Below are 15246 nucleotides of genomic sequence, written 5' to 3'. Positions count from 1 at the left end.
CCATAAGACAACCCACCCATTCCAGGTATTAGTCTGGTAAACCTTCTCTGAACTGTCTCCAACGCACTTACATCCTTCCTTCAATAAGGTGACCAACATAATACTCCAGATGTGATCTCGCTAGTGCCCTAACAACTGAAGCATAACCTCCCTACTTTAGCATTAAATTACCCTCTCCGTAATGATAACATTCTATTAGCTTTCCTAATTACTTGCTGTACCTGTTTAGCTGCCAAAGAAAAAATGCACTTTAAATTGATGTCAGTAGGTAATGTTCATGTGCATCTGTAGCAATAGCTAAATAAATGTTTACAACCGGATTTCTTCTTTACCATGCAAATAATGTTAAACTAATTCTAGGAAGGTATGTAACAAACATTTTAGTATTGGTGAAATAGTAAGTTTTGAACAAGACCAAGATTTAAGGTACCAATAATGGCTAAATTCAATGATTTCTTATTTCAGTGGGTGTGGATAAAGTGGATGAAAGCGAACGCAGAGAGGATTATTTTGAGCCCATTTCTCCAGATCGTTCTTCCAATCACCAGGAGGCACAGTTTACTGATGGTGAGGACGAGGAAGAGCCTCCAGAGGAGGAAGAGGAAGATGAGGAGGAAGATGCAGAAGTAGAAGAAGAAGATGAAGATGGTCACACTGTGGAAAGCATCGAAGAAGAAGAAGATGAAATAGAAGAGGAGCCAGGAGAAGAAGTTGATGGTATGTGCAGTCTTGTTTGTAAAAACTACAAAATTGTACAAGTCAATGTTTTGTAAGACTGAGAAGGATTAGAAAATGACCAAATAAATCATTAATTAAGCATAATTGTTCCAAATTTAATGGAAGATTATGTAAGTAAATTGTAGAATGAGTTTTATAACACTAATACGAAAGAAAAATCTAGACACAACTTTAAGAACTAAAGTTAACATATATATCCAGGCAAATTTGGGAGAAGAAAAGACAAAGAGGGGAGTTGGCAATTACAGTCCAGGGTAGATAAAATATAAAAGGGAACAGGATGTTGCACTACAGTTTGTACCAGGCAGCTTCCTCTGAATGAATCTGCCTGCATTCATCTCTAGTAAATCACAATGGGTTATGATGATTCCCGGACGTGTCAAATATGCCTTTGGGTAGTTCGAAAAATGTGGTTATCTTTGACGGATGTATTTTCCTTACAAATACCTCAAATTATATGAAAAGGAGTGTTTTTTCTTTAGTACATATATAATCAGACTGGGTAAGGAATGCAGGTCCTTCCAAAAGGACCTCCGTGACTAAATTTTGTTTTTTTTATCTGAGAGCTTAATGGCCACTTTTAATGATATCAGTTTTGCAGATTTGTTTATTTTTAACTGAGTTTGAAGTTCTCAAGCTGCCATAGTGAGATTTGAACTCCTGTATAACTGTTTTTGTTTTTATTTTGTAGAAGATGATGGCTATGAGCAAATATCCAGCGATGAAGATGGAATTGCAGACATGGAACGTGAAAATTATAAACTAGGCTTCGACATTGAGTATACCGCTGAAGATTTAGCATCCGTGCCTACCATGGCATATGACCCTTATGACAGAGAGATAGGACCTCTTTTATACTTTAATCCTCCCTATAGGACTAAATATGAGAATGAAGTAGCTAGATTAAAGGAACTTGACCAAGAAAAAGTAGGTGTAGCAAACATAGATGCTGCGGTTAAGTTAAAGGAACTACTTGAACTATACAAAGATGACAGAGGTGCCAAATGGGTAATGGCTTTGGAAGAGGTACCAAGTTTACTGGTTAAGGGTCTGAGTTATGTTCAGCTATTTGAAAGTAATCAGGACCATCTGAAACAACTGGTCGACTGGACCATGGATGCTTTAAGCCTTTACACAGCTATAACACAACCAATAGCACTGAATGTCAGACAGCTAAAAGCTGGGACAAAACTTGTCTCATCTTTGGCTGAATGTGGGTCTGAAGGAGTTTCAGCCCTTTCAGATGCAGGTATTATCGATAAACTCTTTGTTCTGTTGTTTGCAGAACATATGTCATCTTCATTAAAACTAAACACACTCAAAGCTTTAGATAGTGTTGTTAGTGTCACAGAGGGAATGGAAAAATTCTTGAACAATAAGACAGAGGAGCAAGAAAAAAGTGGATATCAAAGATTAGTGGAACTTATACTGACTGACCAAACTGTAAGAGTTGTGACGGCAGGCAGTGCTATCGTACAAAAATGCCATTTTTATGAGATCTTATCAGATTTGGAAAGGTTGGCTGCCCACCTTGCAGAGAGTACTCCTGTCCCCTCACATATCAATGAGGCAGACCAGGATGTTCATCCTGGACGGGAGAAAGGCAGTAAAGATAATGAAGAAGTAGATCTTGCGACTCCTTCAGATTTGGACCATTTGTTAGAAGCTTCTAATATAAGTGAAGTGGAAGTGGAAAAGCTTGTAAGCATTCTCGATGAACTTCTGCATTTGTTGGAGGCTGCACCCTATTCAATGATCCAGCCACCTGTTAAGTCATTTCCAACAGCAGCTCGCATCACAGGCCCTCCAGAAAGGGATGATCCTGCACCTGCTTTGTTAAGGTAAGTATTTTCTCTCTATAAATTATATATCTTTATTAAAAACAATGCTTCCTGGCCCTGGATACAAATGTATGATTCTATTTATTCATCAATGGGATATCAGTGATGCTGGCAAGGCCAGTATTTATTGACCATCCCTAAATACGCTTGAGAAGTGCGCTGCCACGTTGAACTTTGCAGTCCATGTGATGCAGGGACTCTCACAGTGCTGTTCAGTTGGGAATTTTAGGATTTTGATCCAGTGAGAATGAAAGAACAATGCTATGTTTTCAAGTCAGGTTGGTGGGTGACTTAAAGAAGAACTTGCAGCTGATGATGTTCTGACGTACCTGCTGTCCTTGCCCTCAGTGGTGGAGGTTGTGGTTTGTCAGGTGCTATTGAAGAAGCTGCTTTATAGTTGCTTTGTGTGAAGCACTTTGAGGCATCTTGTATATACTGTCCAAATATTTGATTGCTCTTTTGCCGCTTTACAGATTTATGGGAAATAATCTGTATGGAGTAATGTTTAATTATGGTAAAGTGATCAATTACATGATTGCATTGTTTCTAATTCTACAACATCAGAATAGTCTGCTTGTTAGTGTGGTACAATATTATTTTATTCTTTTGTGATTGACCAACAAATGGTAAATAAGATTTCTATTTGATTTTACATCAATGTTACATAAGTATAGCTTTTATAAACACCATGGCATAGGCTTTACTTGCTCTCGGCTGGGTTCTTCTAACTAATAAAGTCATAGATGTTTACAGCATGGAAACAGGTCCTTTGGCCCAGCTTGACCATGCCACCCAGTTTCTATCACTAAGCTAGTCCCACTTGCCTGCATTTGGCCCATATCCCACTATACCCACCCTGCCCATGTAACTGTCTAACTTTTCTAGAGGAAGAAATTGTACCCACCTCTACCACTGCCTCTGGCAGCTCATTCCAGATGCTCACCACCCTTTGTGTGAAGAAATTTCCCCTCTGGTCTATTTTGTATCTCTCCCTCTCGCCTTAAACCTACCCCTTCTAGTTCTAGACTCATCTTCCTTGGGAAAATATGTTGACTATCTACCTTATCTATGCCCCTCATTATTTGATAAACCTCTATAAGATCACCCCTAAGCCTCCTATGCTCTCGGGGGAAAAAAGTCCCAGCCTATCCAGCCTCTCCTTGTAGCTCAGACCATTAAGTCCTGGTAGCATCCTCGTAAATCTCTTCACTCTTTCCAGTTTAACAATATCCTTCCAATAATAGGGTGACCAGAACTGAACACAGTATTCCATGTGTCGTCTGCTAATGTCTTGTACAACTTCAACAAGATGTCCCAACTCCTGTATTCAATATTCTGACCAATAAAACCTAGCATGCGGAATGCCTTCTTCACCATCCTGTCCACCTGTGACTCCACCTTCAAGGAGCTATGAACCTGTACCCCTAGATCTCTTTGTTCTGTAACTCTCCCCAACTCCCTACAATTAACTGAGTAGGTCCTGCCTTGATTTGATCTACCAAAATGCATCAACTCACATTTATCCAAATTAAACTCCATCTGCCATTCATCGGCCCACTGGCCCAATTGATCAAGTTCCTTTTGCAATCTTATATAACCTTCTTCACTATCCACTATGCCACCAATCTTGGTGTTATCTGCAAACTTACTAACCATGCCTCCTATATTCTCATCCAAATCATTAATATATATAACATAACTGTGGACCCAGCACCGATCCCTGAGGCACACCGCTGGTCACAGGCCTCCAGTTTGAAAAACAACCCTCCACAACCACTTTTTGGCTTCGGTCGGCAAGCCAATTTTGTATCCAATTGGCTATCACACCCTGGTTTCCATGAGATTTAACCTTTTGCAACAACCTGCCATGTGGTACCTTGTCAAAGGCCTTGCTAAAGTCCATGTCGACAACATTGACTGCACTGCCCTCATCTACCTCTTGGTTACTCCTTCAAAACACTCAATCAAATTGGTGAGATATGACTTTCCCCTTACAAAGCCATGCTGACTTCCCCTAATTAGCCCTTGCCTGTCTAAATGCCTGTAGATCCTGTCCCTCAGAATACCTTCTAACAGTTTACCCACTATAGAAGTGAGGCTAACCGGTCTGTAGTTCCCAGGCTTATCCCTACACCCCTTCCTAAACAAGGGCACAACATTAGCTACCTTCCAATCTTCAGGCACCTCTCCTGTCGCTACTGGTGATTCATATATCTCAGCAAGGAGGCCGGCAATTTCCTCCCTAGCCTCCCACAATGTCGTGGGATACTTTTCATCAGGTCCCGGGGATTTATCTATCTTGATGTGCTTTAATACCTGCAGCACCTCCTTCTCTGTAATATGTACACTCCTCAAGACATCACTTTTTATTTCCCCAATTTCTCTTAACATTCGTGCCTTTCTCAACAGTAAATACTCAGGAGAAATATTTATTTAGGACCTCTCCTTTCTATTGTGGATCTGCACGTGACCTTGATAGATGACCTTGTTTATCCTTAAGAGGCCCTACCCTCTCCCTAGTCACCCTTTTACCCTTGATGTATCTGTAAAAGCTCTTTGGATTTTCCTTTGCCTTATCTGCCAAGACAATCTCATGTCCCTTTTTTGCCATCCTGATTTCTCTCTTAACTCTACTCCCGACAAGCCCTATACTATTCAAGGGATCCACTTGATCCCAGCTGCCTATCCATGTCATATGCCTCCTTCTTCCTTTTGACCATGGCCTCAATATCCCGAGTCTTCCAGGGTTCCCTCCTTCAACAAGCTCCTTCACTCGAAGAGGAATGTGCTCACCTTGAACCCTAGTTAACACCTTTTTGAAAGATTCCCACTTACCAGCTGTCCCCTTACCTGCAAATATGCACTCTTAATTAACATTTGAAAGCTCCCGCCTAATACCCTTGAAATTGGCCTTGCCCCAATTTAAAATTTTAACTTTTGGGCCAGAACTATCATTCTCCATAGCTACCTTAAAACTAATGGAATTATGGTCACTGGTCCCAAAGTGATCCCTCACTAACACCTCCGTCACCTACCCTTCCTTATTCCCCAAGAGGAGGTCAAGTTTCACCCCCTCCCTGGTCGGGCCATCTACATATTGAATGAGGAATTCTTCTTGAATACACTCGACAAATTTCTCTCCATCCAAACCACTAGTGCTATGGCTGTTCCAGTTATTGTTGGGAAAGTTAAAAGTCCACAACTATTGCCACCCTATTTTTCTGGCAGCCATCTGTAATCTCTTTACATATTTGCTCCTCAATATCCCGCTGCCTATTTGGGGGCCTATAGTACAGTGCTACCAAAGTAATCTCACCGTTCTTATTTTTCAGTTCTGCCCATATAAACTCAGTGGGCGAACACTTGTTTATAAATAATAATAAATAACCTTTTATTGTCACAAGTAGGCTTACATTAACACTGTAAAGAAGTTACTGTGAAAAGCCCCTAGTCGCCACATTCCGGCGCCTGTTCTGGTACAACGAGGGAGAATTCAGAATTCTCAGTTGGTACGGGAATTGAACCCGTACTGCTGGCCTTGTCCCGCATCACAAACTAGCCGTCTAGCCCACTGAGCTAAACCAGCTCTATCCTCTGTCTGTACTGCTGTGATACTGTCCCTAATCGAGAACACAACTCACCCCTCCTCTCTTACCTCCTGTTCTATCTTTCCCATAGCATCTGTACCCTGGAACATTGAGCTGCCAATCCTGCCCCTCCTTTAGCCAGGTTTCAGTAATAGCAATAGTATCCCAGTCCCATGTACCTATCCATGCCCTGAGTTCATCTGCCTTGCCCGTTAGGCTGCTTGCATTGAAGTAATCCGTTTCTCTGCCGTCCACTTTTCTTCTGACTGACTTTTGTTTCTATCCTCTCTTTACTACTCTCTGACTTCCTGCATTGGTTCCCATTCCCCTGCCACATTAGTTTAAACCCTCCCCAACAGCGCTGGCAAACAACCCCTCTAGGACATTGGTTCCAGTCCTGCCCAGGTGTAGACCGTCCGATTTGTAATATTCCCACCGCCCCCAGAACCGGTTCCAATGTCCCAAAAATCTAAATCCCTCCCTCCTGTACCATCTCTCAAGCCACGCATTCATCCTATCTATCCTGTCATTCCTACTCTGACTAGCACATGGCACTGGTAGCAATCCCGAGATTACCAGCTTTGAGGTCCTACTTTTTAGTTTATCTCCTAAATTCAGCACGTAGGACCTCATCCCGTTTTTTACCTATATCGTTGGTGTCTAGATGCACCACAACAGTTGGCTGGTTACCTCCCCCCTTTACAATGTCCTGCAGCCGCTCTGAGACACCCAGAACCCTTGCAGCCGGGAGGCAACATACCTTCCTGAAGTCTCGTTTGTGTCCACAGAAACGCCTGCCTTTTTCTTGCCCTCCTGCGCAGCAGAGCCAGCCATGGTGCCATGAACCTGGCTACTGCTGGCTTCCCCTGGTGAGCCATCTCCCTCAACAGTATCCAAAACGGTATACCTGTTTTGCAGGGAGATGACCGCAGGGGACACCTGCATCGCCTTCCTACTCTTCCTCTGTCTGATGGTCACCCATTTTCTATTTCCCTCAGTATTCTTTATCTGCGGTGTAACCAACTCGCTAAACGTGCTATCCACGACTTCCTCAGCATTGTGGATAATTAGAGTTTGGTGCACAGAAATGGCCAGAAAGGAAGCCTCCAGACTCAGTCAGTGGTGTTCTGGTTAATAAGCTGCTGTCATTATTTGGATGCAAAATTGGTTTGATAGTTTTAAAAATTTAAGAGCATAAAAAACAAATATAATGCTGAGAGAAACCAATTCAGCCTTTTTTTCTTGTATACCTGGGAATCCAATCGAATTTTGAAGACTCTAGTTATCTGCTATTCCATTATACAACTGGGAAGTTGTTTTCAATGTTTATCAGCTTCCGAATGAAAACACTTTTCTAGTATATATTAAAAAGAATCTGGGGGAAAATCAAAGTTTCTCTTACATAGTGAGTTTTTATGATTTGGAATGCACACCCTGAAAAGTTAGTGGAAGCAGATTCAATGGTAGCTTTTAAAAGGAATTGGCTATATGCTTGAAAGTTTTTTAAAATTGTATAGTTAATGGGGAAAAAGCAGGGAAGTGGGACTAATTAGGTAGCTCTTTCAAAGAACTGGCACAGATAGGATCAAGGAAATGGCCAAAGTTCCCCTTTCCCAACCCTGCACTTGTATCTTCTTCTCGTTTCTCTCCTCTCTCTTCTCATGCTCTTTCTCAACTACACCACCCACCACTGCTTTCTGAACCCAATTCCATCTAAACTGCTGACCACCCAACATTCCTTCCTCATCCCCAAGATATCTGATATTGTTAACGGTTCTTTCTCTGTAAGTTCTTTTTCTTATTCTTTCACAGGATGTGGGCTTCACTGGCTAGGTCAGCATTTATTGCCCATCCCTAATTGCCCTTGAGGAGGTGGTGGTGAGCCACCTTCTTGAACTGCTGCAGTCATTTTAAAAAAAAAAAAAAAATTTTTATGAAAGGTTTTCATAAAATATCAATAACAAAATGAGAAAGAAAAAAGAAACCAACAGGGTTAAGGACAAAACACAATCTAAAAAGAAGCAACCCCCCCAAACCCCCCCCCCCCCTTTGTACATAAATAACAAATTAACATTAACACTCCGACTCAACACAACAGGTGTATACACCGCCTCAGACCCTCCAGTGTAAATAACATAAACAAAAATAAAGTAACCCCCCCCCCCCCCCCGAGCTGCTGCTGCCATTGACCAATGTATGTCTCCTGCATCACCTGGTAAGTTTCCGAGATCTCCCCCCCCCCCCCCCCCCCCCCCCCCCCGAGAGCGCCCCCCCACCCCCCCGAGAGCACCCTGTCCTGTACTGTGTGTGGCAGTAGCCGTGGGAATTCCACCACCTGCCGTCTGGCAAACGCCCTTACCTGTAAGTACCTGAAGGTGTTCCCCGGGGGGAGCCCGTACTTCTCCAGCTCACCCAAGTTCGCGAACTTCCCGTCCACAAACCGGTCCCCCAACTTTCGTATCCCTGCCCTGTGCCACCCCGAATATCCTCCACCTGTTCTTCCTGGGGCGAACCGGTGGTTCCCCCTTAATGGGGTCCACGTCGAGGCCCCAACTTACCCCCTATGCCGCCTCCACTGCCCCCAAATTTTGAGGGCCGCCACCATCACCGGGCTCGTGGTATACCTCCTTGGAGGGAGCGGCAGCGGCGCCGTTGCCAGCATCCCCAGACTCGTACCCACACAGGACGCCGTCTCCAGCCTCTTCCATGCAGCCCCCTCCCCCTCCATCACCCACTTGCGCACCATCGTCGCATTGGCGGTCCAGTAGTACCCACAGAGTTTGGGCAGCGCCAGCCTCCCCTATCTCTACTCCGCTCCAGGAACACCCTTCTCACCCTCGGAGTCCCCCACGCACACACAAACCCCATTATACTCCTGCTAACCCGCCTGAAAAAAGCCTTCGGGATAAACACGGGGAGGCACTGGAACAGGAACAAAAACCTTGGGAGCACCGTCGTTTTGATTGACTGCACCCTACCCGCCAAGGACAGCAGCAGCGCGTCCCACCTCTTGAACTCCTCCTCCATTTGCTCCACCAGCCTTGTAAAGTTAAGCCTATGCAGGGCCCCCCAGCTCCTGTCCACCTGGACCCCCAAATATCTGAAGCTCCTCTCCGCCCTTTTTAGTGGGAGCTCGCCAATCCCCCTCTCCTGGTCCCCTAGCTGAACTACGAACAGCTCGCTCTTCCCCATATTGAACTTGTACCCCGAAAAGCCCCCGAATTCCCTAAGGATCCTCATTACCTCTGGCATTCCTCCCACCGCGTCCGCCACATACTGCAGCAGGTTGTCCGCATAAAGCAACACCCTATGCTCCTCCCCACCCCGCACCAACCCCCTCCAGTTCCTCGACTCTCTCAGTGCCATAGCCAGGGGTTCAATCGCCAGTGCGAAGAGCAGGGGGGACAGGGGACGCCCCTGACTCGTCCCTCGGTGCAACCGAAAGTACTCTGACCTCCTCCTATTTGTGGCCACACTCGCCATCGGGACCTCATACAACAGCCTAACCCACCTGACAAACCCCTCCCCAAACCCGAACCTCTTCAGCACCTCCCACAGGTACCACCACTCTACCCTATCGAAGGCTTTCTCAGCGTCCATCGCCACCACTATCTCCGCCTCCCTCTCCCTCGCCGGCATCATGATAACGTTCAAAAGCCTCCGCACATTCGCGTTCAACTGTCTCCCCTTCACAAACCCCATCTGGTCTTCATGGATGATCTGCGGCACACAATCCTCAATCCTCGTGGCTAAGACCTTCGCCAGCAGCTTGGCATCTACATTTAGCAAGGAAATCGGTCTGTAAGACCCACATTGCAGGGGATCCTTGTCCCGCTTCAGGATCAAGGAGATCAGTGCCCGGGACACGTCGGGGGTAAAGCCCCTCCCCTCCCTTGCCTCATTAAAGGTCCCAACTAACAGCGGGCCCAACAGGTCCATATATTTTTTATAGAACTCGACCGGGAAACCATCCGGCCCCGGTGCCTTCCCCGCCTGCATGCTTCCTATCCCTTTGATCAGCTCCTCCAGCCCAATTGGGGCCCCCAGTACCACCACCAGTCCCTCTTCCACCTTTGGAAACCTCAATTGGTCCAGGAAATGGCCCATCCCTCCCTCCCTCCCGTGGGGGCACGGATCGGTACAGTTCCTCGTAAAGGTCCCTGAAGACCCCATTGATGCCAACCACACTCCGCACCACGCTCCCTCCCCTGTCCTTAACTCCCCCGATCTCCCTAGCTGCGTCCCGCTTCCGAAGCTGATGCGCCAGCATCCGGCTTGCCTTTTCCCCATACTCGTAGACCACCCCCTGGGCCTTCCTCCACTGCATCTCCGCCTTCCTGGTGGTCACCATCTCCCTCACCAGCCTCTCCCTCTCCCACCGCTCCTTGTGGGCCCTAATGGAGATCAGCTCTCCTCTCACCACCGCCTTCAGTGCCTCCCATACCATCCCCACTCGGACCTCCTCATTGTCGTTGGTCTCCAAGTACCTCTCTATACTTCCTCGGACCCGCTCGCTCACCTCGTCCGCCAACAGCCCCACCTCCAAGCGCCACAGTGGGCGCTGGTCCCTCTCCTCCCCCATCTCCAAGCCCACCCAATGCGGGGCGTGGTCCAAAATCGCTATTGCCGAATACTCGGTATCCTCTACTCTCGCTATCAGTGCCCTACTCAAAATGTAAAAGTCGATTCGAGAATAAGCCTTATGGACATGTGAGAAGAATGAAAATTCCCTAGCCCCCGGCCTTGCAAATCTCCAAGGGTCCACCCCTCCCATTTGGTCGATAAATCCCCTCAGCACTCTAGCCACCACCGGCTTCCTACCCGTCCTAGACCTGGAGCGATCCAGTGCCGGATCCAACATCCTGTTAAAGTCTCCCCCCATTATCAGGCCCCCCACTTCCGAGTCTGAGATCCGACCCAACATACGCCGCATAAAACCCGCATCGTTCCAGTTCGGAGCATACACATTGACCAGTACCACCCTCTCTCCCTGCAACTTACCACTTACTATTATGTACCTACCGCCATTATCTGCCACAATGCTCGACGCCTCGAATGACACCTTCTTTCCCACCAAGATCGCAACCCCTCGATTTTTGGCATCTAGCCCCGAGTGAAACACCTGACCTACCCACCCTTTCCTCAGTCTTACCTGGTCTGCCACCTTCAGGTGTGTCTCCTGGAGCATAACCACATCTGCCTTGAGCCCCTTCAGGTGCGCGAACACGCGGGCCCGCTTAACCGGCCCATTCAGTCCCCTTACATTCCAGGTTATCAGCCGGAACAGGGGGCTACCCGCCCCCCTCCCCCGCCAACTAGCCATGACCCCTCCTCGGCCAGCCACGCGCCCGCACCCCACACCCGGCCCGTTCCCCACAGCGGCATACCCCCGTCTCTCCCCCCCCCCCCCCCCCCGTCTCTCTCTCTCTCTCTCTCCCCCCCCCCCCCAGGCTAGGACCCATCCTAGCTGGTTTACTCCCCCCATTGCACTTCCGCAAGTCAGCTGACTCCAGCTGACCCCGGCCACTCCCACCTCCCCTTCGACTCCTCCCATTGTGTGGCACACACTCCTCTACCGCTTCAACTGCTGCACTCATGTAGTGTAGGCACCTCCAAGGTTATTTTAGGGAAGCAGTTGCAGGACTTTAACCCAGGGACAGTGAAGGAACAGTGATCCAGTTCCAACTCAGGATGGTGTGTGGCTCGAAGGAGGTGGTGTTCCCATGTGTTTGCTATCCTTGTTCTTCGAGGTGACAGAGACTGAAGATTTGGAAGGAGCTTTGGTAAGTTGCTGCAGTGCATCTTTTAAATGAGGTAGTAAAGGGAGTGCATGTTGAAGGTGATGAATAGGGTGCCACACAAAGGGGTACTTTGCCCTAGATGGTGCTGGGCTTTTTGATTTGTTGGAGCTGCACTCACCCAGGCCAGTAGAATATTCTATCACACTCCTGACTTGTGGTGGACAGGCTTTGGGGAGTCGGGAAGTGAGTTACTCTCCGCAGAACTCCCAGCCTCTGACCTGCTCTTGTAGCCAGAGTATCTGTCTGGCTGGTCCAGTTTGATTTCTGGTTAATGGTAGCCCCCAGGATGTTGATAGTGGGCGTTTCAGTGATGGTAGTGCCATTGAATGTCAAGCAGAAGTTGGTTAGATTCTCTCTTGTTGGAGATGGCCATTGCCTGGCACTTGTGTGGCGCCAATGTTACATGCAACCTATCAATCTAAGCCTCAGTGTTGTCACGGTTGTGCTGCATAAGGCCATGCTCTGTTTCAGAATTTGAGCTGCAAATAGTTCTAAAAGTTGTACAATCGTCAGCAAATATCCCACTTCTGACTTTATGGTGTGGGCTCCTTGATACAGATGGTGGTATTCCCATGTATCTGCTGCCCTTGTTCTACCAGGTGATAGAGGCTGAAGGTTTGGATGTGCTGTCAAAGGAACCTTGGGTAAGTTGCCGCAGTGCAACTCCTCAGATACTGATACGGAGTATACCCATATGCAGCACGAACTGAACAATGTTGAGGCTTAGGCTGATAAGTGGCATGTCATACTTGGTCAAATGGCATCTTGATGTCAAGGGCTGGCACTGTCAACTCATCTCTTAAGTTCAGCTCTTTCCATGTTTGAACAAAGGCTGTAATGAGGTCAGAAGCTGAGAGTAAGTGAGCAGATTATTTCTGTGTAAGTGCTGCTTGATAGCTCTGTCCACAACCCCTTCAACCATTTTGCTGAAGGTCAAATGTAGACTGATGGGGTGGCAATTGGCCGGGTTGGATTTATTCTGCACTTTGCAGAAATATATCTGGATAATTTTCCACATTGCTAGATTCCAAAGATATAGCTGTATTGGAACAGGTTGATTTGAGTCTTAGTTAGTTCTGGAGCACAAGGCTTTAGTACAATTAGCAAATTATTGTCAGGACCCACAGTCTTTGCAGTATTCAATATCATCAGCCGTTCCTTGGTATCACGTGGAGTGAATTGAATTGGCTGAAGGCTTGCATCTGTGATGTTATGGACTTCAGGAGGAGGCCAAGATAGATCATCCACTTCATACTTCTGGCTGAAGATTGTGCCAACTATTTCAACCTTGTCTTTTGCACTGATGTGCTGGGCTCCCCAATGGTTGAGGATGGGAATATTTGTAAAGCCACCTTCTCCAATTAGTTTGTTTCACTGCCCACCACCATTCATGATTGATATGGCAGGACAGCAGAGCTTAGATCTGTTCACGAGGTGTGGGTTCACTTTGCTCTGTCTATCACATGCTGCTTCTGTTGTGTTGTAGCTTCAGCAGGTGGACACTTCATTGTTAAGTGGGCCTGGTGCAGCTCCTGGCATGTCCTCCTGCATTCTTCATTGAACCAGGTTTCATCTCGCTGCTTGCTGGTCATGGTAGAGTGGAGGATATGCTGGGCTATGAGGTTACAGATTGTGGTTGTATATAATTATTTTGCTGCTGATGGTCCGTAGCACCTCATTGATGCCCAGATTTGGATTGATAGATGTGTTGAAATTTAGCTTTTTGGTAGTACCACACGGCATGATGAAGGGTATCCTTAATGTGAAATTCGGACTTCATCTCCACAAGGACTGTCCATTGGTCATTCCTACCAATACAGTCATGGACAGATGCATCTGAGACAGATAGATTGATGAGGACAAGGTCAAGTAAGCTTTTTACTCTTATTACTCTCGTCATCTGCTGCAGATCGAGTTGAGCAGCAATGTCCTTTAGGGCATGGCTAGCTCGGTCAGAAGTGATGCTAGCCAGACAATCTTGGTGTTTGAAATCCCCCACCCAGAGTACTTTCAGAATACATTGTGTCCTAGTAACCCGCAGTGCTTCCTCCAAGTGGTGTTCCAAATGGAGGAGTACTGGAGGAGGAGTAGTCAGTGGTAACCAGCAGGAGGTTTTCTTTCCTGTGTTTGACCTGATGCCACGAGATTTCATGGGGTCCAGAGTGAATGTTGAAATTTGCCCAGGTTAACTCCCTCCTGACTGTATACCACTGTGCCTCCACCTCTGGTGGGTCTGGCCCGCCAGTGGGACAGGACATATCAGGAATGATGGTGGTATCTGGGACACTGTCTGTAAGATATGATTCTGTGAGCATGGCAATATCAGGCTGTTGCTTGAGTAGTCTCTGGGGCAGCTTTCCCAATTTTGGCATAAGCACCTTCTGCCCTTACTCGGTCCATATCCTTCTATTTCCTTCCTATTCATGTATCCATCCAGATGCCTCTTAAATGTTGCTAATGTGCCCGCTTCCACCACATCCTCTGGCAGAGGTTCAGTCACCCACCATTCTCTGCGTGAAAACCTTACTTAGTGAAGCAGATGGGTTTTTAACGACAATTAACATTGGTTTCATCACTATTACTGAGACTAGCTTTTAATTCAGTGCCTTCAGTTCCTTCTTCCAGATCATTAATGTACATTGTGAAAAGTTGTGGTCCCAGCACCGACCCATGAGGCACACCACTAGTCACCGGCTGCCATCCTGAAAAATACCCCTTTATCCTCACTCTCTGCCTTCTGCCAGTCAGCCAATTCTCTATCCATGCCAGGATCTTATCCGTAACATCATGGACTCTTAACTTATTTAACAGTGTCCTATGCGGCACCTTGTCAAAGGCCTTCTGCAAATCTAAATAAATCACGTCCACTGGTTCTCCTTTGTCTAACTTCCTTGTTACCTCCTCAAAGAACTCTAACAGATTTGTCAGACACGACCTCCCTTTGACAAAGCCGTGCTGACTCAATCCTATTTTATCATCCACTTCCAAGTATTCCGCGATCTCATCTTTAATAATGGACTCTATAATCTTACCAATGACCGAAGTCAGCCTACCCGGCCTATAATTTCCCGTCTTCCGCCTCCCTCCCTTCTTATACAGGGGTGTTACATTAGCCACTTTCCAGTCCTCCGGGACCCTTCCTGCCTCCAGTGATTCCTGAAAGATCACCACAAATGCCTCCACAATCTCCTTAGCTATCTCTTTTAGAACCCTGGAAGATACAAAGAGATGCGGGAATTGTGTGGGGGAAAAAAAACATTGCAATGAATGATCAGCCAT

General features: G+C 46.6%; 1 protein-coding gene across 4 annotated transcripts in view; it reads left to right on the top strand.

Annotated features, from left to right (window-relative positions):
* Nucleotides 1–15246, top strand: part of virma (vir like m6A methyltransferase associated) — a 142726-nt gene that overhangs the window by 47011 nt on the left and 80469 nt on the right. For all 4 annotated transcript variants that reach the window (XM_072468045.1, XM_072468046.1, XM_072468047.1 and 1 more), the window contains exons 7-8: nt 466–717; nt 1430–2579. In XM_072468045.1, the coding sequence (XP_072324146.1) occupies nt 466–717; nt 1430–2579 (1402 nt within the window). The remainder of the gene's footprint in view (nt 1–465; nt 718–1429; nt 2580–15246) is intronic.

Source organism: Scyliorhinus torazame, chromosome 11 (assembly GCF_047496885.1).
Source record: "Scyliorhinus torazame isolate Kashiwa2021f chromosome 11, sScyTor2.1, whole genome shotgun sequence".
NCBI classification, from domain to species: domain Eukaryota; kingdom Metazoa; phylum Chordata; class Chondrichthyes; order Carcharhiniformes; family Scyliorhinidae; genus Scyliorhinus; species Scyliorhinus torazame.
The sequence above is the reverse complement of the archived record's forward strand: the minus strand, read 5'-3'. Positions and strand labels throughout refer to the sequence as shown.